This window comes from Leptonychotes weddellii, chromosome 4, assembly GCF_054177405.1.
Source record: "Leptonychotes weddellii isolate Sample4059 chromosome 4, ASM5417740v2, whole genome shotgun sequence".
NCBI lineage: Eukaryota > Metazoa > Chordata > Mammalia > Carnivora > Phocidae > Leptonychotes > Leptonychotes weddellii.
The window spans coordinates 37,358,741-37,386,242 of record NC_138372.1 but is presented as its reverse complement, the minus strand read 5'-3'; the positions used below and the strand labels follow the sequence as shown (position 1 = coordinate 37,386,242).

General features: G+C 36.5%; 1 protein-coding gene, 1 non-coding gene and 1 pseudogene across 7 annotated transcripts in view; 1 reads left to right on the top strand and 2 right to left on the bottom strand.

Moving 5' to 3' along the window:
- The window catches only part of EPS15 (epidermal growth factor receptor pathway substrate 15), a 138,508-nt gene that overhangs the window by 75,837 nt on the left and 35,169 nt on the right, over positions 1–27,502 (top strand). For all 6 annotated transcript variants that reach the window (XM_081816902.1, XM_081816900.1, XM_081816899.1 and 3 more), the window contains 3 exons: positions 8,084–8,156; positions 21,820–21,981; positions 22,377–22,574. In XM_081816902.1, coding sequence (XP_081673028.1) covers positions 8,084–8,156; positions 21,820–21,981; positions 22,377–22,574 — 433 coding nt within the window. The remainder of the gene's footprint in view (positions 1–8,083; positions 8,157–21,819; positions 21,982–22,376; positions 22,575–27,502) is intronic.
- LOC102748647 (small ribosomal subunit protein uS8 pseudogene) lies at positions 1,806–6,754 on the bottom strand (annotated as a pseudogene).
- On the bottom strand, positions 19,308–19,412 carry LOC115940522 (small nucleolar RNA U13). The gene has a single exon (XR_004075262.1). It is a non-coding gene; the product is annotated as a small nucleolar RNA U13 (small nucleolar RNA).

The window sequence follows — 27,502 nt, the reverse complement described above, 5'->3', positions numbered from 1 at the left end:
TTTTATGTGTTTGTCTTTTAAATCCTGTAGAAAATTTAAAGGGAAGTTGCAAACCAAAATTACAATAATACTGGTTTTTGTTCTTGCCCATGTATCTTCATTGGAGATCTTTATATTTTCATATGGCTTCGAGTTACTATCTAGTAGCATCCTTTCATTTCAACCTGAAGGATTCACTTTAGCATTTCTTGTAGCACAGGTCTAATGGTGAGGAAGTCACTCAGCCATTGTTTATCTGGGACTATCTTAACTTCTCTCTCATTTTGGAAGGACAGTTTTGCCAGATAGTGTTTTCTTTTTTCTTTTTTTTTTTTTAACACTTACATATATCATCCCACTGCCTTCTGGCCATCAAAGTTTTTGCTAAGAAATCTACTGATAATCTTATTGAAGATCCTTTGTATGTGACTAGTCTTTCTTACTGCTTTCAAGATTCTGTCTTTCAGCAGTTTCATTATAATGTGTCTCAGTGTGGTTCTCTGGGTTTTCCTGCTTGGAATTTGTTGAGCTTCTTGGATTGTAGATTAGTGTGTTTTATCAAATTTGAGAAGGTTTCTTCTTAGTCTGCCTCTTAATCTGCTGTTGTGTGCTTTCTTGCATAAGTTCTCCTTCATTTTGAAATGCCACTTTTCTATCTGACATTCATTATTTCCTTCAAGGCTTAGCTGAAGTCTCACCTCCTTCACAAAGCATGCCCAGGCTGGAGTAATTTCTCTTGATAAACATACCACTTACTATCTTTACAGCTTATCTTGTGGTTAATGAACCTGCCTTCACTGATACCAAGCAAGCCTTTTCTGACCCTCTCCAGGGAGAGTCAGGTACCCATGTACTGTGTTCCCACAGCAACTTGTGCTTGCCCGTTCTGGCACCCAGTACACTGCATTGTGATTATCTTTTTATATTTTTCTGCCAAACCCTTCATATACATTGAATTCTGCGTTTCTTAATGGCAGGTACCTACCTCATTGTTTTTTGTAGCCCTAAAGTGTAGCACAGTAACAAGTATATAGTAAGATTCAGTATTTGTTTATTGAATCAGTAGATAGGTCTTAAAGTTCTATAGGGATGTATTATTGAGTTTTGTTGTGTATTTTCTTTTTCACTCCTTGTAGCAATCCCCCCATATGATATATGAAGTAGATACTATATTCAATTTATTTTAAGGAATTGGCTCACACAATTGTGGGAGCTGGCAAGTCTGAAATGTGTAGGACAGGCCAGTAGGTTGGAGACTCAGGGAAGAGTTGATGTTGTAGCTCAAGTCCAAACACAGTTTGGACATAGAATTCTCTCTTCCTTGGGGACCCTCAGGTTTTTTTTTTTCTCTTAAGGCCTTAAACTAATTGGGTGAAGCCCATTCATACTATGATGAGTAATTTATTTTACTCAAAGTCTACTGATTTAAATGTTAATTTCATCTAAAAAAGTATCTCTACACCTGCCTCGGTGGCTCAGTTGGTTGAGTGTCTGACTCTTGGTTTTGGTTCAGGTCATGGTCTCATGGGTTGTGGGATCAAGCACCCTGTCCGGCTCCACGCTCCCAGACTCACTGGGGAGTCTGTTTGAAAATTCACTCCCTCTGCCCTTCCCCAACTCTAAATAAATAAATATTTAAAAAAAAAAATCTCTACAGCAACATCAAATACCTGTTTAACCAAATACCTGGGTACCATGGCCTAGCCAAGTTAATGCATAAAGTTAACCATCATCAGGGGGGAAAGGAGCCAGAGCCTAAAGCCCTACCAGGATTCTCTTGTCTGCTTGCCTTTCACCTCAGCTTTTTTGGTTTTTTTTTGTCCATTGAGGCATTTTATTTGCATGTATGTATTACATCTCCCTAGAAAAAGAATCCCAGGATCTTCCCTCCTGTGTGTTTTTGTCTTGCTTCTTCATGGTCCATGATGCCAGCTGAGGTTGTCAGTATAATGAAACCAAACTGGCGGGACGGAAGCAGGTTATTCTGCCATTTTTCTAGATCTTTCTATTGTACATCAAATCTGGGGCTGATCACTCCACACTTGTTTAACCTGCCCGTGAGGTTCACAACAATTTTCCCCATTCTGTGATCATCAATGATTTCAAATTCGCCAGTGTAACCATGCTTCATCATCACAGTGAGAAACTGGACGATGACTTTGGAGCACAGCCTAATAAGAACCTGGCGTTTGCCTCTCTTCTCAGCATTGTTAATGCTCTTGAGAGCATCTGCCAGGACATTCATGCGCACTGTTATGGCGGGACGGAAAGATGGCAGAAAGAGGACCTCACCTCAGCTTTTTATGTGAAAATTTTATTATTCATTAGGCAGGGACAACAAATATCCCCAGCACCTGGACTCACATTTGCCCGTCTTCATCATTTCACAGGAATAATTCTTCCTGAGAATGAATGAGATAATCCATGTAAAGTGCTTATCACATAACACCTATTATGTAGTAAATGTTTAATAAGTGCCAGTTTCCATAATTATAATAATATTATTATAATTATTATTATTAGTTGTAATGATAGTAATAGTAGATAGTATAGTGGTAATAATAGTTTTCTATTAGTTCCAAATAAAGGCATCCTAGATAAAGATCCTGACTGCCTTGTCTTGAATTAATCCCTGTGATGGTGAGTTGGTGGAATGTGACTGGTTAAGCTTTGGTCAGGAGCCAATCCCTGGCCAGTGATTGCTCAGAGAGGTTGACTCTGTAAAAAGATGGCATCTTCTACTTGACTTGTTCAGGCAGAAAGGTGATAGGTAAGGGAGAAAGAGAGGAGCAGTCTCCCAAAAGGATTTCTGGGTCCTAGGAGAAGGGAGGGTCAGCCAGAACAAATAACTGTTACTACAGTGATTTAAGTAAGATGCCCTGTGATGGAGTCAGTATTTGAATTCTGGGCTATTTTACACCAAATCTTATGCTTTGAAAACCATATAATGAGTTTCTAAAGGTAGAGAATTGTTATTTGAATATTAAGCAAGATTTGGGGGCAGAAATTTCAGTGATTACATTATATATTCTATGCATTAGATCAGTGTGTTCTAAATTTTATTGCAACCCATAATTCCTTTTAACAAAATTAAAAATTACTCCATCAGTGTTATTTAAAATTATAAGTAATGTTAATGTTATCAGCAAAAAGCAAGCACAGCATAGGCTCAAAGCCTGCTTTTTTCCTAATTACGTGACATCTTGTACATTTTACCTTGCAAATCTTAAGATGGTAAAGATATTAGCATCTGCATAATGAAAATTAAGACTGAGGCTCTGAAAGTTATGTGATCATCAGAGTAAAAAAACAGCTGTTTCATGGCAGAGCCAGATTAGAATCTGAGTCTCCAGTTTTTAGTCCCATTTTCTTGTTCTCTGTAAGACCTAGATGCTTTACTAAAGACTATCGTAGTGGGGTGCCTGGGTGGCTCAGTCCTTAAGCATCTGCCTTCAGCTCGGCTCATGGTCCTAGGGTCCTGGGATCGAGCCCCGCATTGGGCTCCCTGCTCCGTGGGAAGCCTGCTTCTCCCTCTCCCACTCCCCCTGCTTGTGTTCCCTCTCTCGCTGTGTCTCTCTGTCAAATAAATAAATAAAATCTTTAAAAAAAAAAAGACTATTGTAGTAATGAGAATAATAACAAGACTAATGAGAATAGCTTGCTTTTCTGTGTTTGCTTGATAGAGAGATTTTGGCAGTTAAGCTACTTAATAATAAGATCCCCAAATGTGCCCAAAAAGATTTTTATAAATAAGTTTCAGGGTTGAAAAATACACCTTCATGAGTTTCTTTTTTTCTTTTTAAGATTTTATTTATTTATTTGTCAGAGAGAGCACAAGCAGGGGGAACGGCAGGCAGAGGGAGAAGCAGGCTCCCTGCTGAGCAAGGACCCCAATACGGGATTCGATCCCAGGACCCTGGGATCATAACCTGAGCCAAAGGCAGATGCTTAACTGACTGGGCCACCCAGGCGTCCCTCTTCATGAGTTTCTAACTAACTGGTTTTTGGTTTCTAACTTGTTTCTCTTTTTATTGCTCTATGGTTGGAAAATAATGGATATTTATATTCAGAAAAAAAAACCTAAAACTATGTTTCTGGGAAGGGCTTTGAAGGTGACTTAAACCTGTTTTTCTGATGATGTTGGTATTCTGTCAAAATTAAGACAGATCGCTCACTCGCTTCTTCCCATAAACAGAGCCTGGGGAAATGAAAGTGAACTTCATGGACTTGGGTCCCTGAGCCTGACTGTCCTTGTGAATAGCTTTGACTACTTCATAGTAGGTTTATGCAGTTATCAACTTTAGGCTTCTGAAAGCCTAGCTTGGGTTTTGCTTTTCTTGCTGGTTTACATACTAGGTTCCACCGAATCAGAACCAGCAGCTTTTGGAACCTAGGGAGCCTTATCCCCAGCCTTTCTTTATTTAAAGCATTGGTATTTGTGGGTTTTTTAGGATGTGCTAGAATCTTGGGAGTGAATAGGGTCACAGAGATAGTCTAAGATAGAAGGTATGTATGATCATTTCTTTTCCCTTCTGGAAGTTTCTAAGCTGAAGGCAATAGCTTTCCTGTCATCCAAGATGAGTAGTGCTTTGGGCAAAATGCTCACACACCTATTTTTGAAATATATCTTAAATCTGTTTTACCCACATATATTGGTGGGCTCCTTGGAAAACCGCATATAAATATTTTTTATTGTGGCACAGAATCTTGAAAAGAATTAAGTTTTTGAGGGGTGACTGGGTGGCTCAGTCGGTTAAGCGTCTGCCTTCAGCTCGGGTCATGATCCCAGGGTCCTGGGATCGAGCCCTGCATTGGGCTCCCTGCTCCACAGGAAGCCTGCTTCTCTCTCCCTGCTTGTGTTCCCTCTCTCTCTGTGTCTCTCTGTCAAATAAATAAATAAAATCTTAAAAAAAAAGAATTAAGTTTTTGAATTATTAATGTTAAACAGAATGCTTTGTATAGTTATGCATCCATCACCTGTAGAAAAATATACGTTATTTGAAAGAAAGGAGAATGTAAGAAATATGACCCAGGTCCCATTCTCTTGCACCTAAGCATCTTCAAGCACCTAAATGTACTTGCCCGAAATGAGAAGGATAGCTATAGAGGTTAAAAGTCTATGGACTCGGGTGCCTGGGTGGCTCAATTAAGCGACTGCCTTCGGCTCAGGTCATGATCCTGGAGTTCCTGGATCAAGTCCCGCATCGGGCTCCCTGCTCGGCAGGGAGCCTGCTTCTCCCTCTGACCCTCCCGCCTCTCATGTGCTCTCTCTCATTCTCTCTCTCTCAAATAAATAAATAAAATCTTTAAAAAAAAAAAGTCTATGGACTCTACATCTGAAACTAATGATGTATTATATGTTGGCTAATTGTATTTAAGTAAAAAAAGAAAAGAAGAAGAGTCAATGGAATATCACAGAATAACAATTTGGCATCCCTGAAATTATAATCTAAGTTAATGAGAAATATGAGAAAATAATTTGATTTTTAGTTTGATTTGTAGGACAGATTTTCAATTGTGATGGTTTTAATAGAAGGTAATATAACTGATTTTTTTTTTTTACACATTTTCTCTTTAGTAATTTACACATTTACACATTTTCTCTTATACTACTTGGTTTTGATAATAAAGGAATTATTATGAGGCCAGAATTTTACTAGATAAAAGTGGGTCAAAAGTTAAATTTAATTGACCTCAGTACTATGAGAATTAATGTCTGACACTCTCATATTTTGTTTAGTTGGAAATGGACTTTGGGATATGTTTGGAGATATCACTACTGCTACCCTCACTCCCACACCCAAAATTATGAAGCGGAATCTGTACTTTCTAAGCTTCCTCCATTTTACCAAAACACAGACTGTATTTGCTGGGTTGAGCTGACAGTCCTTTGTAATCTGTTTTCCTTTTTCACCAAGCAAGCTTCCTTTTTATTTTTTTTAGCTCTCTTACTCTTCTGTCTTGGCTGCGTTGTTAGCTCACTGCTTTCTTGCAGCCCTGTTTTCCTGCTGCACACTTGATCTTTGAGCAGACACTGTCAGTAACAGCAGTTAACAGAGAAGCAGAAGGGGCTGAATACAAACATGCACATTAGTGTGTGCCGTGCTGATCTATGATACTGTGTGATGTTTTCTATTTTTGTTATTAGCTGCTGTCAGAAATTGATACTCACCCTGTGTGGAATGCTTCTGAGAATTTGGGGTTGGGGAAGGGGGCTAGTTTTTCATGTGACTTATCTCTGACATGCTGCAGCAGGAGAAAACACTCTTCTGCTCACTTAAGGAGGAAAGGAAAAATTTCCAAGATTGAGCTTGCAGAATTTGTGTGGTATATTTAGATTTTTCTTCCTGTGATTTCTATTTTTTTATTTTATCTGATTTTATAAGGGAAGTGGGGGATGACCTTTGCATAATAAGTAGATTGAGGTATGGGAGGAATGGGCTGCAACAATGATTCGCATGGTAAGGGACTGTTTAAAATCTCTGCAACGGGCGCCTGGGTGGCTCAGTTGGTTAAGCGACTGCCTTCGGCTCAGGTCATGATCCTGGAGTCCCTGGATCGAGTCCCGCATCGGGCTCCCTGCTCGGCAGGGAGCCTGCTTCTCCCTCTGACCCTCCCCCCTCTCATGTGCTCTCTCTGTCTCAAATAAATAAATAAAATCTTTAAAAAAAAAAAAATACTCTTAAAAAAAATAAATAAATAAAATAAAATCTCTGCAACATCACGACCCACATTGCGACCCATCTGACAAATGGTTAGTGAGCTCCTTGGCCATCTCAGGTATTTAAAAGTAACAGTATACAAATAGCTTTTATTCTTGGGCTTTTTTTTGTCCTTACAAATCTTAAGAACATTGTGCCTGCATATCCAAAACAGTTGATTTTTGTCTACATTTAAAATATCACCTCAAAAAGGGTCGAGAAATATAAATATAGCATTAAGTTGTCCCCTAAGTATCTCCTCTGGTCTAATTTTCCCACTTGCCTTTATGCTACAGCTTAATGGAGCCTGAGCTTATGTTTTGGTGATGTCTGGGATGAAACTGAAATAATAGTCTTGAAGCTCTAAGGAGAAACTCTACAGTACTAGTCTGGAGGACTTCTTGAATGCCATCCCCCCTTCTTCATGTTGCCTTCTTTTACCTTTACCCCCACCCAAAAATGTATTGCTGCAGAGTTCTATGGATTTTTCTCTCATTTTGTAGAAAAGAAAAGAAAAAAGGAAGAGAGCAAGTCAGTGTGTGTGTGTGTGTGTGTGTGATTTCAGTACAAGCAGTTAAATTTATTACATCAAAAGAAATAGCTTTATATTGTAATTCTGAATCTAAGGTTGCTTAGGACTCATTCATTAGGAATCTAGCTCTGATGGAAGCATGTAAGAATTTAGATAATGGTATCTCAGACTACCAGTGATCCTAGTATGTTTGATCTGAAGAGTATAGAAAGAGATAAATGCTAATGCAATTCTTTTTTTACTTAGTATACACTGTTTTATGTATTTGATCAACTGGAATTGATAAGTGGTCCTAAAATAGTTTTTTTGAGCAGAGCGGTATTTGATGGAGCAAATGGACTGTGTATTGACAGTCTTATCCATTTCTTCTATGTTGTTTCATTCTAAAAGTGGTACACACCAGTGATTTAAGGGGAAATTAACACTTCATTAAATGTCCTTTTCCTTAATATTGTTGACTATTTCTATTAGCCATTTTCATTTGATTTGACATGGTACTTAAGGGTTAAGCTTACAGAGCTGATGCAACCCCTCCTTTTTTTCACCAGCAATTTTCATTGGACATCATTTCCATAGCAACAGTGAGATCAGTGCAACCTGAGTGTTTCATTGATTATTTTTCTCCTCTTCCTTTTTTAATCTATTCTCTTTTCACCACATTTTAGTGAGAAAGCAATTTTTTTTTTACAAACGGCTTATATTGATTTCTATTCCATAAATAATTAAAAGAGGGTGGAAACTCTGCCCTTCACTTAAAAATTGAATGTTTCATTATGTATTTAAAAAGCGATTCAGGGTTAGGAGGATGGATAACCATACCAGCTGTAGCTGATGTTCTCAAATATTCTTGCATTGTTTGCTGGTCTTCTAGGGAAAAGAATAATGTGGAACAGGACCTTAAGGAGAAAGAAGATACTATTAAACAGAGGACAAGCGAGGTTCAGGTAAGTGAACTGTAAAATTCAGTATTCTATTTCTGATTTAGGAGGATTCATTTTAAATATATAGGGTCATTTACCATGTGATGGTTGTGGTATTGATGAGTAGGTCAAGGGAATACCTGTTATTTATGTGATATAAATATTTGCCTTTTGCAAAATGATAGTTTTTCTCTGAATTCTGGCCTGCAAAGATTATACTACAATGAGAAAGCAGTATTTTTAGCATAAATTTCTAGTTTTGAAAGTATTTTTAAGATAATATTTACCTACATATTATATCATTAAAGGTAAGTTTGAATGACTTACGATGTAAATATTATTACACCAATAAAATTAAATGAGTGAGATCATCATCACCATCATCATCATCATCAAAACACAAATTGCTTTTTACGAATGTGAAATTTTGTTAGCTAAGGAGACCTAGTGTTTTTAAAGGGCTGTTTCTCATAATACTATAATACTGATAGGATGGGAAATGATATGAAACAATTTAAAATAGCATTTTGTAAGTTGCTTAGTAGCCAGGCTATCTTAAACTTTAGCATAATGAGATTTAATTCATTTTCACTAAGTGCTGCATTATGTACCTTCATTTTACAAATAGAAAAGGTAATAAAACCTCAGTTTCTGATTGAGAAATGATATAAAAAGGGGTATTTCAAAATTAAAAATATAGAAAATTGAGCAGTGTTGCATTTAGAGCAGTAAATATTGCATGTTACCATGTTATTGGGGCACTGTTTCCTGAATGTTATACCAGCACATACAGGAGGTTGGATGTAGAAGCACTGTTGTCAGTTGCCAGTAAAAGCATATGGATGGGCCTTTTAAAACATGTTACTTGTATGTTCGATTTTCTTGCTTGTGCTGATAGTTTTAAATGAATGAAAGCTCTAAATTGGTAGATCCATTGTTTTGTTTTGATGTAGGACATACACCAGAGATAGTCTGAGATGTACTGTGCCTGGGTGGAGAGAATGATTTACTGAGAGATTGAGGAAGAAGCCAGAGACTTCTTGTTACAAGTTGGCTATTTTATTAGATTACTACATTTATTATATATACTGGAATTTTCCTAAAGGTGATGGAAAAGTCAAGAGATCATCACTAATATATTTCCCTTTGTGGTAGTGAAATGGGGGGTGGTTACCTCAGTTACATTATTTTTGTGCAGTTTTTGAGCTTAGGAAATGAAAAGAGACACAGACTTAAGCAATTATTGCTGAAAATAGCTTAAGAATGGAAGATAAAATAATCTATAAAAGTTTCCTCAATCTGAAGAGATAGATACAGTTACTGATAAAATACTGGACAGCTTCTAAATTTAGCCAGATAGTGTTTCAAAGTATGCAGGTTTTTGCAATGGACAGTATTTTGTTATTTATGTACATCTACCTGTTGGTTTTTCCCTACTGCATCTTTTGAGAATGTGAATTTAAAAGGCTGTTTTAGAACAACACTGAAATTTATATTGTTCTTTCAGGCTAAATGGGCTATCCTTGAATATTTGATTTCTTACAATTTTAGAAGTTTTTTATCAGTCAAGATTTTTTTTTTTTTTGTCCTTTTTCACTTAGTGGTGATGGTAAGGTATATGTTAAATCTTAAGCTTTGCTAAATCCAAAATGTATAATTAGCAGAGGGAGTCTATTTAATTTTTCTGTATTGGGTGCTGTAAATAAAAGGCATCGTGGAGCATGCAGAGTACAGACCAGTTTGTAATGTTTGAACATAAATTTGTTGAAAAGATAACAATCGATTAAAGCTTTGTATTAGTAGATTCATGACTCATTCCACCCCAATACAGGTATCTCTGTATTATACATGATAATGAGACACTAGACTAAGAATGACATGGATAAGTAACATCTACATGTAATTAACACTTTTCATTTTAGTGATTATTCTCAGTTTTCTGAAGCACATGGTAATAAGTAGATTTCATTACCTATTGATTAACTCTGATTTACCCATTGGTAATGAGGCACAGACTAAGGAATAACATGGATAATTAAAATCTGTAAGTAACTCTTAAGTCCTAGTGCTTTATTTTCTAATTTCTCTGGCAAAAGGCAGTTTACTGGAGTTATTAATTAATCGCAAAATCAAAGAACTTCAGTGCTTTCTGACCCGACTTTCTAATGTAGGTGCTATTGAGAAATGCCATAATGAAGACATCATCAGGAGAAAAGTAAGGGAATTCTGACCTATTAGTGAGTGTCTGCCTAATCCAAACTTGGCTTTTCTGAGTGTTCTTGCTTTTATCCATATTTATAAAGTCATAGATAGTAATTATATGAGCTCATATCTCAAGCACAGAAACCAAATTTTAGATGCAACCAAAGTGCCAAAAGACTAGTTCTTTTTTGTTTTGTATCTGTAGTCTTTAGTCCTAATACAGGTAAGTTAGAAATAATCTGCTATATAATTAATTTCTAAATTTTTGTTTCCTATCTATATTCCTATGAACTACGATCTTGAAAACTTTAAGTTCAAGATTTTTTCTTGAAAAACAAACCAGCAGGTAACTTCAACTTTTTTCCTGAAATGATCACTGTTAACGCATATGAGGTATTCTGCTAGTTCCTCAAGTTCTATGGAGAAATTAGGCCCAAAGTGATCCAAGGGGAAAAAGCTATAAAAGGCCATTCTATCTCAAAGGTATATGGTTTGGACTTTTGTTTGTTTGTTTGTTTGTTAAGGGGAGAAGGGAGACCCACATTCTTTCCTACCTTAAACTGCCTATATACAAATTTATTAAAGTTTTTCTTCTGAAAGTGAACAAATTAGGAATTCACTCTTCTGTGTGCTTTGCTTCAGTGTTGCATAGAAGTTTGTAGGAACAACATGGTATCTGACAAACTTGAATTCAGATTCTAGTTCTGACTCTTACAAGGTTTGTAATCCTAAGTAAGTAATTTAACCACCCTATACATTAGCTCTCTATTCTGTAATATGGAATAATAAAAATACCAAATACTTAGAGTTGCTATAGGAATAAAGTGAGATAATGCAGTTACAGTGCCTCAGAGAGTGATTGGTACCAGGTAAAAGTTGAATAAATGTTCTGATTAGTAGTAGAATTCTATACCCTATCATCTCCTTATTATCTATCCTCCAGCTCTTCCTTCTCTGACTTCTGCCTTTACTTAGGGCTATCTGCACACAGGACTCACCAATTTGAAAATACCTTTTTGTTTTTTGTTTTTTCTGTTATTACTGGCATGTTAGCTACCAATCTGTTTTTTCTTTTCTTTTTCTTTTTTTATGTGGCCATTTTTTCCTCTTCCTATCCTTTCAAGTAATCCTCTTTAGTCTGCTGTTTACCCATGCTTTAATTTTTCTTCCCAGAACCAATAATAATCTTAAGGCCAGATCCATTGGTCTTTCCTGCATTGGTTCCTGCTTTCTTGAATTTTGTTCTCTCAGATATTCTCCTGCCTGTCAGACCCTTTGCTTCTGTTGCCTTTGTCAGGGATTGACTGATACATGCCTCCACCTTGTTTCCTTCCTTTTTCATACCCCCTGTCATCCATATGCTGGTGACTACCAAATATTTATCAAGCCCTCTACTTTTTAATCTCACATCTCCAATTAGACATTTTAGTGTTTCTCATTGCAAAGTCAGTGTATCTAAAATGAGTCTCATTTTGTTGAAAATAAAATTGGCTTCAGTTTTGGACTTTCCTATTTCTGTCAGTGTTTTCTTTCTCCTTATTGCCACCCTTTTACCTAACATCTGAAATTTTGAAATCAGATCATAAGTGCTCTTCTTGCCATCCTCTTCTTGCCCTTCTTCCTAAACCAATTTTAGTATCATGACTCTCAGCTGTGAAAAATCTTGACTGCTGCCCACTGCCACTGTTAATGATGAGAGGATGTCCTATCTCATGGGTATATTGGAGGTAGGAAAAAAAGATGAGATACAAATCCTCCTCTTGTACTACTTGTTTTTTTATTGGCTGCCTCTAAACTGTGCCATACACATTCTCTTTCTTATTCCTATGCTTATATCTGTTGTTGTGATCTAGAATGTTCCCTACCTCCCTGCTTATGTGAATTCTGCCCATGCCTTAAAGCCCAGCTCAAATCCCACCACTTCTCTAAATAAAAGTTTTCCTTCTCTGTCTCCTAGTCTATATTCATCTTTCCTATGTTGGAACTCCCAGAGGAGTGTGTATTTACTTAGATGATATGTCCAGTATGTTACCTTCTTGTGCTAGTATAGTGTGTATGATTCCAGTATCTTCCAGCCTCTATTGTAAACTCCTTAAGCTAAGAAATTGTACTGTGGAAAATTTCTTTCACTATATTTAATAATATATTATTACATGGAGATAAATTTAAGGAAGCTGTTGACCATAGAAATGAATAAACTTCAGTTTTGTACATGAATTAAAAATAGGACAAGACACACCCAGAAGCCCTACACAGAAAGGATTGGGAGCATGGTAGGTTCACACAGAGTCAGACTTTTCCATAAAGTTCATACTTGTTCATGCCACTCTCATGCAAAAGAAACTCCCACTTGTTTATACTTTATCAGTAAATGTTCAGTAATCATAGTAATTGTCCTTTTTTTGTTTCATTTTAATCACTTAGGGGTTTTTTTTTTTTCTTAGATGAAGAGGGATGACTTATTTTGGGTAGAAATAAAATTAGATACATGAGCTCAACATTCTTTTCCTAGCGATAATGCTCTTAGAACATGCTGGGAAGCATATGATTGGGAAATAAAGGCAGGCTGTTGGTGAGGATTTCTAACACCCACCTAGTTTAATAGACTTCCTTTCTGTTCTTTGACCTAAACATCTTGCTCTATAGTTGATACTTTTTTTATATTAAGAATACTCCTCAGAGTCCATTGTCAGCTGAGGGTTCTAGAGGGGAGGGGGTGGGGGGAAGGGTTGGCCTGGTGATGGGTATTAAAGAGGGCACGTTCTGCATGGGTCACTGGGTGTTATACGCAAACAATGAATCATGGAACACTACATCAAAAACTAATGATGTGTAATGTATGGTGATTAACATACCATAAAAAAAAAAGAATACTCCTATAGGGGCACCTGGGTGGCTCAGTCGGTCGAACATCTGCCTTTAACTCGGGTCATGATCCCGGAACCCTGGAGTTCCTCATTGGGCTCCCAGCTCAGCAGGGGGGTCTGCTTCTCCCTCTACCCCTCTCCACTGCTTCTGATCTCTCTTTGTCTCTCAAATAAATAAATAAAATCTTAAAAAAGAAAAGAATACTCCTATAACTTCCGTTTTGAGAATTAGGCCAACATAATGAATGTTTTCTAGATTATTTCTAGTTTTGGATTAGTCTGTAGAATTTTTAAAATCAGTTAAAATAGCATTTTTGTAAGATTACTGAAATATTTAAAATTCCCCTTGTTCTCTTTAATAATTCTTCAGGTATAGATATACTAGTATAAGTACATGTCTTTATATATGCTTTGGGGTTTTTAAATAAGTATTCATAAGTTAGTGGTATTTTTATTTTTTACTCTGTATTTTATGTGAAACAGATGCAAATGTATTCATTTTGCTAATACTTAACAGCTTTAATACTTAAGTTACTTCTTAAGTCGTATACCTGACTTGGATTGCTAAAATAAATTTTACTCTTTTTAATATAGCTAAGAGTTTTTATGTATTTGTTTAAATTCTATTTTCATTACCTCTGTTGCACTTCATGGGGTGTGGAAGGATGGGGATGAGTTTATAATTTTCATTAACTTGTGTGATTTCTAGAAAACAGGACATTTTCCTTGAAAGTTCTTTTTAAATAAAGCCAAGATACTAACTCAAGGATCCCTTCATTTCGTGATGAGGAATCTTGGATGTGGCTGCTTTGGTATTTTTCTAAAACAGACCTTGGCACTGTGTTACTGTAGTTTTGTTCACTCCATTCTTGCCAGTCTCTTAATTGCTGCTATCCTTCTTTCTTCTGTTGATGGCACAGATAGGCAAGTAGAGCATGACCATGGAAAATAGAGCATAACTAGGAAGGCTTCTGCAAATGTCTTCAGTCACTTACTTGATGGGATGGCATTTGATAGTGCTGAGGTCACGCACTGAATCAGAAGAGGATTTTCCCAAAGGGCTACCTTAAAGTTAAGAGACAATTATCTTAGTTTGGTGGAAGATACTGTTTGCTAGGAGAGCCTGCCACTGCCCTAGTCAAGGGTGGGAGGGGGAGCGTTGGGGAGGTGGGCAAGGAGGGGAGATGTGCATCTGTTGCCTTCACTTAGTCTCAGGATAAGCAAATCTATACCAAAAATAAAATAGCCAAGTTTATCTGAATACTGATGTTGATAGGGAAATTGCATTGCAGTGGTGGTAGTATTACACGTAATTTTGCGGTGAAATTTTGATTCTGATTCTTGTAGTATGTATGTTTGCATCTGTTCGTTTTGATTTTGTGCAGTTTAATAACTTTAAGTTTGCTTACTGAAAAAGTAGGCCCTTTGTGTATGGATTAGTGTTAAGATTTTTTAAGAGATGATTTTTTTAAAAAGATTTTATTTATTTATTTGAGAGAGCGAGAGCAAGAGCCAGAGAGCACTAGTAGGGTGAGAGCACAAGCAGGGTGAAGGGCAGAAAGAGAAGCAGACTCCCTGCTGAGCAGGGAGACCGATGCAGGGCTTGATCCTGGGACTCCAGGATCATGACCTGAGCAGAAGGCAGATGCTTAACTGACTGAGCCACCTAGGTGCCCCAAGAGATGATTTTTTTTTTTTTAAGATTTTATTTATTTATTTTGACAGAGAGAGACAGCGAGAGAGGGAACACAAGCAGGGGGAGTGGGAGAGGGAGAAGCAGGCTTCGTGCTGAGCAGGGAGCCCTACGCGGGGCTCAATCCCAGGACCCTGGGATCATGACCTGAGCCGAAGGCAGATGCTTAATGACTGAGCCACCCAGGCGCCCCAAGAGATGATCTTTTATCATATTTAGAAATAGACATGAAGATGGGGCCCCTGGGTGGCTCAGTTAAGCATCTGACTCTTGATTTTGCCTCAGGTCATGATCCCAGGGTTGTGAGATTGAGCCCCACGTTGGGCTCTGCACTGAGCGTGGAGCCTGCTTGTCCTTCTCCCTCTGCTCCTCCCCTGCTCTCTCTCTCTCTCTCTCAAATAAGTAAATAAAATCTTAAAAAAAAAGAAATAGACATGAAGAAACATTAATTATAATTAGTTTTAATATGGACATCTATCCAGCTTAGAATATATCACTAAGGTGAGGTATTTTCTCAGTAACCTTTCCCTTGAAGTCTATACTTTTGTATTACTGTGTGGATTTTTACTACAGCTAAGAAGTGAGGCTGGGAAATTGTAGTGAATTTGTTTGCTCTGTGGAAAAGAAAAGGTCAAGAATGAGTAAATATATGGCTTGTTTATTCCCTTTCCTTTTGCACAAACTTATCTTCAAAGAGTGTATTTAAAGTGGCTCACTAAAAATACTAGTTTTGAAAAATGTTTCAGTTTATTAAAGGAAACCAGCATTATTCCTACTATTGGTAGTTTTTACATAAAAATTCAGTCACATCTGAATATTTTTATACTGGTATGAAACCGCCAGAGATACGTGATACTTTATATGTGAAACTGCAAACTTGACATTTTCAGATTATACAAGCAAATGGGTCCATAGTAATCTTATAAAATATAGAAAAGTATAAAAAAAACCCTACAATTTCACATTCTAGAGAGAGCCATTGTTAACATTTTGCTATATTTTTTATGAATATACATAAATGGCTTTATATTTATTTGTGATTATACTGTACATGCCTCATATTCAGCTTTAAAACATTAGCATTATGTTCTAGACATTTTCTTTTTTTTTTTTAAGATTTTATTTCTTTATTTTAAGAGAGAAAAGAACAGGGGGGAGGGGAGGGGCAGAGTGAGAGAGAGTCTCAAGCAGACTCTGCACTGAGTGCAGAGCCTGACTAGGGGCTCAGTCCCACGACCCTGATATCACAACCTGAGCCAAAATCAAGAGTCAGCTGCTTAACTGACTGAGCCACCCAGGTGCCCCGCCCCTAGACATTTTCTTATGTTATGTGACCCATTTAAGGTAAATTTTATTTTTAATTAGATTTACAGTAGAAGTAGAGACATCAAAATTGCATCTATTTATAAAGACTAGATATTATTAGAGATCGAGTCTAAGATTTTTTGGTGGGGGGAGGGTTGGGAGAGGGTGGGAAATCAGACTAGAGTATTTGAGGATGGGAATAGGTAACAGATATTTTTTTCCTTTTCCCACCCCTAAACATTTTTAATTAAAGGGAAAGAGAAAAAAGTTTTTCCACAGGATTCTTAAAAAATGCTTTTTAGGTTAGCATATCATTATATATAAACTATATAATAACTTTATGACCAAAGTAAGGTTTTTATGATGGATTATATTCCCAAACCAATAAAATTACTTGAGCTGTAGGTGGCATTTAAAAAAATATTTTATAATTTACTTATAAGAAATTTTCAAACCATTGTAGTTTTCCCAGTTACTGTGTTAAAGTAAAGCTGTTATTCCACCTTCCTGAAGAGTAAGAATAGTACATAATATTATGTAAAAAACACAAATATATAAGCTTAAAAACACAAGAAAGGTATATGCCACAGTAATGTGCTAATAAGACAGTAAAGATTATTTCCATATAATGGAAATTTTAAATGTCAGATCAGTCTTGGTCTATAGACTATAAAAATATTGAACCAGTATAGAAATTTAGGTATGATTTTAATTTAACAGAAAGCATTTTATCATAGGTCAGTTTGAGGCTCCTATTAATGTTTACTTAAATAGTTTAAGTGCAGAGTGAAGCTTTTCACAGAATGGTAAAAGAACATAAAATCCTTTCTTTCTATCAACCTCTGGCACATTTTCCAAGAGTTTCTACCAGGTACTAGAAGCTTTGTGATAGTTACACATCATTGTTTAATTAATCCTCTGGAATGTGCTACGTATTGTACTAGATTGTGGAACCTCAAAGAAAGATGAGACATTGGCTCTGTCCTTCAGTTTATTGTTTACAGTTTATTGTTTACAGTGTCCTACAGTTTATTGTTTATTGTTTACAGTGTAGTATGTGTGATAATAGAGGTTAAGTACAAACTGCTATAAGAGCACAGTAAAGAAAGCTCAAGGTGAGTCAGAGGAGATTAAATTTGGCTGGGCTTTGAAGAATGAATAGTGTTTCCAGGTAATGATGGTGTGGAAGGACACTCAAGGCAGAGGAAATGGCTTAGGAAAGGCACAGGGACATTGAAGTATATTGTCTCTCGGAGAAAGAAGATGGTTTATTGAGGCTGGGGCACAGGTGAATATAAGGAAAAGAGGGTAGTAGAAGAAGAGGAAGGATAACATGGAGCCCAGAATTGAAGGTTCTCATGTATCTTGTAGGCAGTTTTACTTTATCCTACAGATAAGAGGGACCCATTATATATTTTGCAGAGGGACTAAAGAACTCTACTTTGCAATGAGTTTTTTCTTTTTTTAAGAAAGTTGGAGATTTGGAATAGGAAGACAGAAAAACAAAGTATGAATCAAGGAAGGGACAATGAAAACTAGTATGTATTTATTGAGAGCCAATGCCAGGTGCATATCTAAGACTATATCTTCATTTTGAGTATGGATCAGTTAACCATATAGGCAAGGTTAAAAATTTAGGCATGAAAAAAATTTAGGCATGCTGGCAAACTAATGATGAAGTACTAGTGGAGCTTACCATTATGAATCTGTAATCACATAGACTCATGGAATGTCCACACAAGAAGAGTCTTTCATGATCATTCATTGTGTGGGCCTTTTTAAAGGAACTTTTTAAAGAAAGCAGCATGATAGTAATTTTACTTTTAGATTAATCAGTTGGTTGAGAAAATATAAGTGAAAATCAGTTATTAAAAGCATTGTTCAATGTTTTACCTAGTCACAGAAGCATCTACATATATTTGAAAAATAGCGTACTTGTGAGACATTTAGTCTATAGACACTGTATAGCTTAGTGATTAAGGACTCAGACTCTGGAATCAGAACCTAGTTTGAATCCATTACCTGCTAACTGTAACTTTGGATAAGTACTTGTCCATTTGTGCCTCAGTTTTCTCATCCATGAGATGTGAATAACAATAGTACCTACTTCTAGATCTGTCATATGGATTATAAATGAGTTAATATATGTGAAGAGTCTGGGACAATACCTAGCACATTTTAAGGGCTATTGTAGAAGTCCTTGTTTTGAATGCAGTAATTCAGAGACCTTCTTCTAAGTTTTTCTTTTGTTGTTCTTAGATTCTTATTCTGATGAATGATTGATGGGGTCTTTGAATAGTATGTTATTTAAAAGATATTATTTTTAGAAATTTGTGTTCACAATTTTATTTCACCCTTTTTGAGATCTCTGCCCACCTGCTGCCAAAACATGCCTTAGAGTTATCAATCCCTTCTTCCTTACTTGTGGTTCCTGGAGAGAATTAAGTCCTAATTCCCTTTGAAAACCTTTTTATAAACAGTGAATTAATCTCTCCCCTGTGTATCTACAATGGTATTAATATTGTACCATTCTTCAAAGAATTGGGAAAATAGTCACTCAAATGATTTTCTGTGGTCCAGGTGAGGAAGCCCAAATGTTAGAGGACATATAAATCAGGCCATCTTGGCTGCTCTGTTTTATGGTGGTAATGATAATGGCAGTGCTTTCATCTATCTCCCAAGGTCTCTTTTGTATTTTTTTTTAAATAGACTTTTTTCTTTAGAGCAGTTTTAGGTTCATAGTAAAATTAAGCAGAGGGTACAGAGATTTCCCATTGTAATTTTTTAGTTTCTGTAGCCTTTATCATTAAGCAAAAAGTATAGTACATAAATAAATATAGCATTTTCAAAATGATTTATCTTTAGGAAATTCCTTCCTACACTGAGATCTCTATTTTCGTCTATACATTTTTTTAAACTTTATCTTCCATACATTTTAAAGTTTTGATTTTCATGCTTAGGTCTGTAATATACCTGGAATTTATTTTTCTCTTTGGTGTGATTTAGGGACTTCATTTTATTTTATTTTTTACCGTACGGGTATGCCCAGGATATTTATTGAGTATTTAATTCTTTTTTCCTTCCAGTCAATTTTTTTTTCCAAGTTCACACCAGACAGGTAATGTGCCGAGGTTGTAACAAGGTTTGAGGGGATGCACATGTCACACAACAGCGTGAACACCCAATCATCATGCTTACGAACTACAAAAGGATCCTCCTTCCAGTCAATTTTAATGTCATATTTTCACATCATTATTTCTGTATATGCCAGATCTGTGTCTAAATTCTCTTTTCTGTTCCTTTAATCTATTTGTCTATCCTTGTATCAACATCAAACTGTCTTAATTATTTCAGTTTTCCAATAATTAATACCTAGTAGGTTAAGTCCTTTTACATTTTATTATGCTGTTTCTTTTTCTTTTTTCTTCCAAATGTGTTTTAGAACCAACTTGTCAGGCTCCTTGCAAAACCTTGTTAGGATTTTCATTGGAATGTATAGATTAATTAGGAAAGAACTGACATCTTTATGATACTATTCATCATTTACTAAATATCTATGGAGCACCTCTGGTATACTGGGAACTCTGAATATAGCAGTGAACAAAACTCACAAATATCTCCTGACTCATGGAGCTTATATTGTAGTGGAAGGAAATAGACCATGAACAAGATAAATAAATTATATGCTCTATTATTCATAATAGCCAAAACTGGGAGCAATCTAAATGTCCATCAAATGTGTATTCATACAATGAAATACTACTCAGCAATAAAAAGGAACAAACTACCTATACATTGCAACAACTGAGACAAATCTCAAAAATACTATACTAGGTGTAAGAAGCCAGATATAATAGATTATGTATTGTATGATTTTCCATTTATGTGAAATTTCTACAAAAGGCAAAAACTGGAGCGACGGCAGATCATTGGTTGCATGGGGCTTCAAATGGAAATGAGGATTGACTGCAAAGGAGTATGAAGGAACTTTTTAGATAATGGAAGTGTTGTAAAACTGGATTGTGATGATGGTTGCACAATTGTATATTTGCTAAAACTTAATTGTATGCTTACAATGGGCAAATTTTATGGTATGTAAATCAAATCTCAGTAAAGCTGTTTAAATGTTATACCATTACAGATGAGCCTTGAAAACATGCTAAGTCACAAAGAAGCCAATCACAAAGAGCCAGATGTTGTATGATTTCATCTGTATTAACTATCCGGAATAGACAAAGCTTATCGAGATAGAAAGTAGATTGGTGGTTGCCTAGGGCTGGGGTGATTGGGAGGGAAATAGAGTGACTTGCTAGTGGGTATGGGGTTTCTTTTTGGGGTGATTGAAAATGTTCTAAAAAAGTTGTGATGGTTGCATAACTCTGTAAAGGCACTAAAAATTGAACTCAAAGGCATTGAAATTGTACACTTTAAATGGGTGAGTTTTATGGTATGTTTATCTCAATAAAGCTGTTCTAGAAAATGAATAAAATTACTGCTATATATGAAGGAGACTTAGGGGAGGGAGGTGGTGGTAATGGTACCGCACTGTAGCCTCATTGTGGAAAGGTTATAGTTGAACGAAGACTTGAAAGTGATGAGGGTTTGAGCCATATGGATACCTGGGGGAAGAACTTTCTAGGAAGAAGGGATAATTAATGGAAGATCCTGAGAAAGGAGCCTGTCTGGCATGTTTGAGGAGCAGCAGTGAGGCCAGAGTGGCTGAGCAAGGGAAACGCAGTAGGAAATGAAGTTGGGAGATGCAGGGCCATTGTGAGGACTTTGGTATTTACAGTAAGGGAGATGGGGATTCAATGCAGAATTTTGAATAGAGGAGTGACTCATCTGATGCAGGTTTTTTACAGTGACTACTGGGCTGAAAATAAACTGTAGGTAGCCTGGGTAGAAGCAGGGAAACCAGTTAGAAGGCAGCAATCCAAGAGAGAGAGAACAGTGACTTGGACCAAGGTTGAGGGAAAAAGTGGCCAGATTTTGAATATATTTTGAAGGAAGAAGCAATAAAATTTGCTGACAGATTGGAGATGAGATGTGAGAGAAAGAGTCAAAGAACATGCTGGATTTTTTGGCCAGAGAAACTGAGAGGGGGAAGATTGAAGATAAAGCAGATTTGGGTTGGGGGGAAAATGCCAGGAGTTCTGTTTTTGACATGTTCGAGAAGCTCATCAGACATCCAAAGACAGATTTGAGTAAGCAAATCGGATTTTAAAATCTGGAGTCTAGGGAAGAAATCCTGAAGTAAAGACAGTTATTTAAAGCTGGGATTCCTCCGGTCTACCAACACAATATATTTAATAAGACTTTATTTTCCCTTGGGGCGCCTGGGTGGCTCAGTCGTTAAGCGTCTGCCTTCGGCTCAGGTCATAATCCCAGGGTCCTGGGATCGAGCCCCGCATCGGGCTCCCTGCTCAGCAGGAAGCCTGCTTCTCCCTCTCCCATTTCTCTGCTTGTGTTCCCTCTCTCGCTGTCTCTCTCTCTGTCAAATAAATAAATAAAATCTTTAAAAAAAAAAAAGACTTTATTTTCCCTTAAGATAGGCTTTTAAAAATTGTTAACCTTCCTCCTCTCCAAAGATAATAAATATGTTAATTTTCTTGTATTTCAGGATCTGCAAGATGAAGTTCAAAGGGAGAATACTAATCTGCAAAAACTCCACGCCCAGAAACAGCAAGTACAGGAACTCCTTGATGGACTAGATGAGCAGAAATCCCAGCTGGAGGAACAACTGAAGGAAGTTAGAAAGAAATGCACTGAGGAGGCCCAGCTGGTAAAGTCTGGCCATTCGCTGCTGCCTGTATCTGTACCTTAGTTGCTTTTCCTGGAAACATTCTTTGCTTCTTGTTGTTGCTACTGTTGTAGTCAGGTGGCAATCTAGTCAACAGCTGGGGCACATGAAGGAGTTGGAGCCCTCCTGTTCATCTGGAAATTGTAGTACTACTTTTCCAAATTTTAGCTGAAAGTGTGGTACCTATGCCTTCAAGTCCCCTCGATTTCTCTCTTAATTGCCCTTCTCTATCAAAAATATGTACTTCCAAAAAAAAAAAAAAAACAACCCACCAAAACAGTAAACTGAACAAATAAACATATTTGCATTATGGAACATTTTAATGACAATTCTTTTTTTTTAATCCCCGCTTCTTGTCATTCACTCCCATGTTACAGATCTCATCCCTGAAAGCTGAATTAACTAGTCAAGAATCGCAAATCTCTACTTATGAGGAAGAGCTGGCCAAAGCTAGGGAAGAGCTGAGTCGCCTACAGCAAGAAACGGCAGAATTGGAGGAGAGTGTGGAGTCAGGGAAGGCTCACCTGGGACCTCTTCAGCAGCATCTGCAAGATTCACAACAGGAAATCAGTTCAGTAAGTCTTTGTGGCAATGAGAAATATGCTCAAATGGGGCCTCACCATATCCTCTTAGTAAATAATACTTTCTTGGTTTGTGTTCCTTTTCCCTCACTTTTCATTCATTTTATACAAGTACATTTCTTGTTGCCTGTCGTAAGTTAAAATTGTCATACATCTTGTACATCTGATTATTATCACTGGAGTCATGGCCAGGGGTATGGGTTTAGGTTTAAGTCTGTCTCTGCCACTTAGTGCCTGAATCATCTTAGTATCAGATTCCTCATCTTCAAAATTGGAGATTTAACAGTACCTCTGCCTTTTAGGTCTGCTGTAGGGATTAAATGAAATGTAAAGGACTAAACGCTGTGACACAGTTTAGCAATAAATGCTAAGTTTTGCTTATTTTTATAAATACCGCCCCCCCCATGAACATTTGCTTATTTGGAGACCTTTATTATTTTAATTAGGGAATTGTTCTTTATATGGATAAACATGCTGTGTTGTGTGGGTCCAGAGTATAGATCTTTTGCTTTGTTATTCTAGGCTTCCTTAAATGGAGAGTAATATTTTATAGAATGATAGTAAGATGGGAGGAGAGAGATCATGTAGCTCATTCTTTTCATTTTGAATTTGAACGAACTGAAGCCAAGGAAGGTTAAGTAATTTACCTATGGTTACATTGCCTTTAAAAGAGCCACAGCCTAGAATCCAGATCTTCTAACAGGTAGTCCAGTGTTCTCCGTTAATTATTATGTATAATGAAGTCCTACCCCTTGATATGCTTTCTTCTCCTCTCTTGTCTGACAGGTGAATACCTACTCACTCATCTTGCAAGACATAGCTTAACTTTTTATTTCTTTATAGCATTTTCTGAACCCTGCCTGTATTGGACTCTACTTCTGTTACAGCAATAGTAACATTTTCCCCTGCATATTTGTTTATGTATAGTCTGTCTCCCCCAGCTGACTGAGCTTTTTGGTCTAGGAACTTAAACATTTTTTTTTCTCTCTTATCATTTAGCACAGTTCTTATCCGGCTGTAGGTACTCAATAAACAGGTATCCCAAAAGAAGGCTGTCCTAGTGGGAATGCTACCAGCTGAATGAATAATCTTTAAAATAATTTTCTTCTTCGAGTTTATTTAAAATTGTTTTTTTATGAATAATTTACATACCATAAAATTAACAGGTTTTAAGGATACAATTCAGTGATTTTCAGTAAACTTAGAAGTGCTCAATCATCACAATCCAGTTTTAGAACATTTCTATCACTCCTAAAAGATCCCTTGCACCCATTTGTAGTGACTCCCCACTTCTACCCCTAGGTAAGTACTAATCTGCTTTCTGCTTCTATAGGTTTGCCTTTTCTGAGCACTTCATGTAAATGAAATCAAACACTATGTAGTCTTTTTCATGTGGTTTCCTTCACAAGCATAATGTTTTTGAGGCTCATGTGTTTTGTAGCATGTATCAACATTATATTTCATTGTATATTTATAAAGCATTTTGTTTATCCGTTCACTGATTAATGAGCATTTGGATTCTTTCTATTTGTTGGCTATTACGAATAATGCTGCTATGAACATTTGCATTGTTTTCATTTTTCTTGGGTATGGAATAGTTGGTTATATTGTGAAGTTATGTTTAAGGTTTTTTTTTAACTTTAAATTGCCAAACCGTTTTCCAAAGTCGCTATACCATTTCACATTCCCACTAGCAATATATGAGAGTTCCAGTTTCTCCATAATCTTACCAACACTTTATTGTCTACCTAACTGATTTTAGTCATTCTAGTGGGTATGAAGTGGTATCTCATAGTCTCTAATTTGTATTTTTCCTTTTCTTTTAAAATTTTTTTATTAACATATAATGTATTATTTGTTTCAGGGGTACAGGTCTGTGATTCATCAGTCTTACGCAATTTACAGCACTCACCATAGCACATACCCTCCCCAATGTCCATCACCCAGCCACCCCCTCCCTCACACCCCCCTCTACTCCAGCAACCCTCAGTTTGTATTTTTCTAACGACTAGTGATGTTGAATATCTTTTCATGTGCTTATTAGCCATTTGTATATCCTCTTGGATGAAATGTCTGTATAAATCTTCTGCCCATTTTTAAAAAATGGATTGTCTAGTTATTATTAAATTACAGGAGTTTTAAAAAATATCTTCTGGATAGAAGTTCTTTATCAGATATTTGATTTGCAAATAATTTCTCCCAGTCTCTGGCTTGTCTTTTCATTTTCTTTAAGTTTTTTGAAAGGGAACTTCTTTCAAAGGAAGGAACATAAATGAGAAAATAGAAAGGACTCTGGATATTATAAATTATCACTGAGAAAATAAAACAGTGTTTCTGAGCAAGGAAAATAATCTCAGCAAACTATACTACCAAGTGTGCCAGATAATATTTGCTATCTGTAATCTGTGGAAGGAATTATATTATCTATATCTGTGGAAGGAATTGTATTATATCCTTGCATCTGATCTCCAAACCTTAAGAACAAACATACCAGGGGGCACCTGGCTGGCTCAGTTGGTAGCGCATGTGACTCTTGATCTCGGGGTTATAAGTTCAAGCCCCACGTTGGGTGTAGAGTTTACTTAGGAAAATAAATAAAACAAACAAACAAACCACACACACACACACACACACACACACACACAAAATACCACTTTCTTACATTTGACATAGTGACTTATGTGTCTTTCCCACAGAGGGCAATATTTTCCCATGGGCCTATAAAAAAATGAAAATCCAAATTGTAAATTATCCTGAAACTTTAATTGCTCTTTAAAGCTAAACTACAGCTTTTCTGGAAAAAGGAATAACTGAGGAAAAATTTCTGACTTGCTAAATTTTCATTTATACTTCTTACCTTGTATTTATGGTAAGAAAAAACAAAGAACCTTTGTACCTCTGTATCTTACTTACACAAATATACTGTTTTTATCAAAATGTTTCTGGCAATCTGATAATTTATTGCATTTCTCTTGCACAGTTTGCAAAGAGCTTGTGTTGTGTGATTTTTTTTTTTTCTATATCCTCTAAGTTTATGCAGAGACTAAGGAAGAGACAGGCTAAGTGATAGGTATGTGAGAGGGCCAGACACAGGAATGCCTAGTTTTGTTCAAGTTTTTATTGTCTCAGAAGTAACTATAAGAAATAAGCTGTCTTAAATAGTACTCTTTGGTAGGCAAGTATTTCCATGTACTGCTTCATCTATATGATGGTTATTATTTTCGTGTTAAGGTTTTAAATTTTAGACTGTAAAGGTTTAGTGGATATTGAAATTGTTTTAATGGTCATGATAAAATTTTTTTAAAAGATGAAGTAAGACAGGAGTGTTCTGGAGTGTTCAGAGCTTTTGAGTCTTTGGTGCTGCTGACCACCAAAGTGTTCATTACTTAGGACTCCATGAGCTGACCCAGCTTGACATACTGGTAACTAGAAGCGAATAAACATCATCTTACTGCTCTTCAAACGCATGCGGCCTGAGGTGTTAAAATTATTTTGTGAGCTTCATAGGTTCAGTCAGGGACAAGAAAAAAGTCAGAAGGACCATGGCTGGGAAAATAGGAGATACTGGGCAGCCCTGAAGCAGATGGACAAGAGGAGAGCTCTGCTTCTGGTCCCCACAGAAAACATCTCCCTGGCCTATATAGTCGGTGATTGTGCCCAACTCAGTGAGAAACACTGCCTTATCCATAAAACGTAAAATTGTTTTCTCCATATAACATAAAACCGTTTCATACATGCACATTTGTTTTCCTAATATACATTGCAAGTTTTTCATGTATAAAAATATTAAATTAACTGTTAATAATAGAGTACTACACTATGTGCATCTTTTTTTTAAAGGTTTTATTTATTTATTTATTTGACAGACATAGCGAGAGAGGGAACACAAGTGGGGGAGAGGGAGAAGCAGGCTTCCCGCTGAGCAGGGAACCCGATGCGGGGCTTGATCCCAGGACCCCGGGATCATGACCTGAGCCGAAGTCAGACGCTTAACGACTGAGCCACCCAGGCACCCCCACTATGTGCATTTTTAAAATAGAAAGTGAAAAGTCTGATAATTCTACCTCCTGGAGAAAAACAATGTTTGCAGCATGGTATCTTTTTCGAATTCTATCTGTATGTAGATGCACCTCTCTGTGTGTGTCTGTGCATTCATATGTATACCTATACAAGTTGTTTTTGTTTAGAAAAAATGAAGACATACTTTGTATACAAAAAATAAGAATGAAATAAGACAATAGGAAATATGAGGGTGCATTACATGGAATAAGGATACATATTACTTCATGAAACTTTTCCACAACTGTATGTGCATGTGTGTGTGCATGTAAATTATGCATGTGGATGAATGTGTCTGTATTACATATATGTGTTTATGTATGTATGTACACACAGAGAGACCTATCCAAATACATATATTTACTAGGTTAGGGTGTAAAATCTATTTCTTTCTATAGATTAAGGTAAAAAAAAAAGTTTATAAGCCACAACTCAATATCACTAGGAATATACAAGGCATATGCTGTGTATTACAAATGTCTAGTATTTTGGATTGTCAGTTTAAATTCTAAATACAGTGCAATTTGATAGATGCATATGCTTACTGATACCCACGGTTTAAATTTATAAGCACAATACTTATGTCCATTCGGTGAACATAAATTAAGCACTTACAGTATATACATCATTGTGGTAGATTTTGGAGGTACAAAGTTGATAGCAAAAGTTGTGGTCCCTACCCTCAAACAGCTCAAGGTCTTTAACTTTTTAAAAATGGAGTGAGTTAGTGGAAAAGAAACAGGGAAACTTAATTGGTATAATAGTGAGAAATGTAGTGTGCTAGGCACTTTTATACACATTGTCCATTATTTACACAGACCTTTATATTTTACAGAGTTCTTTCAAATATATCTTTTTTTTTT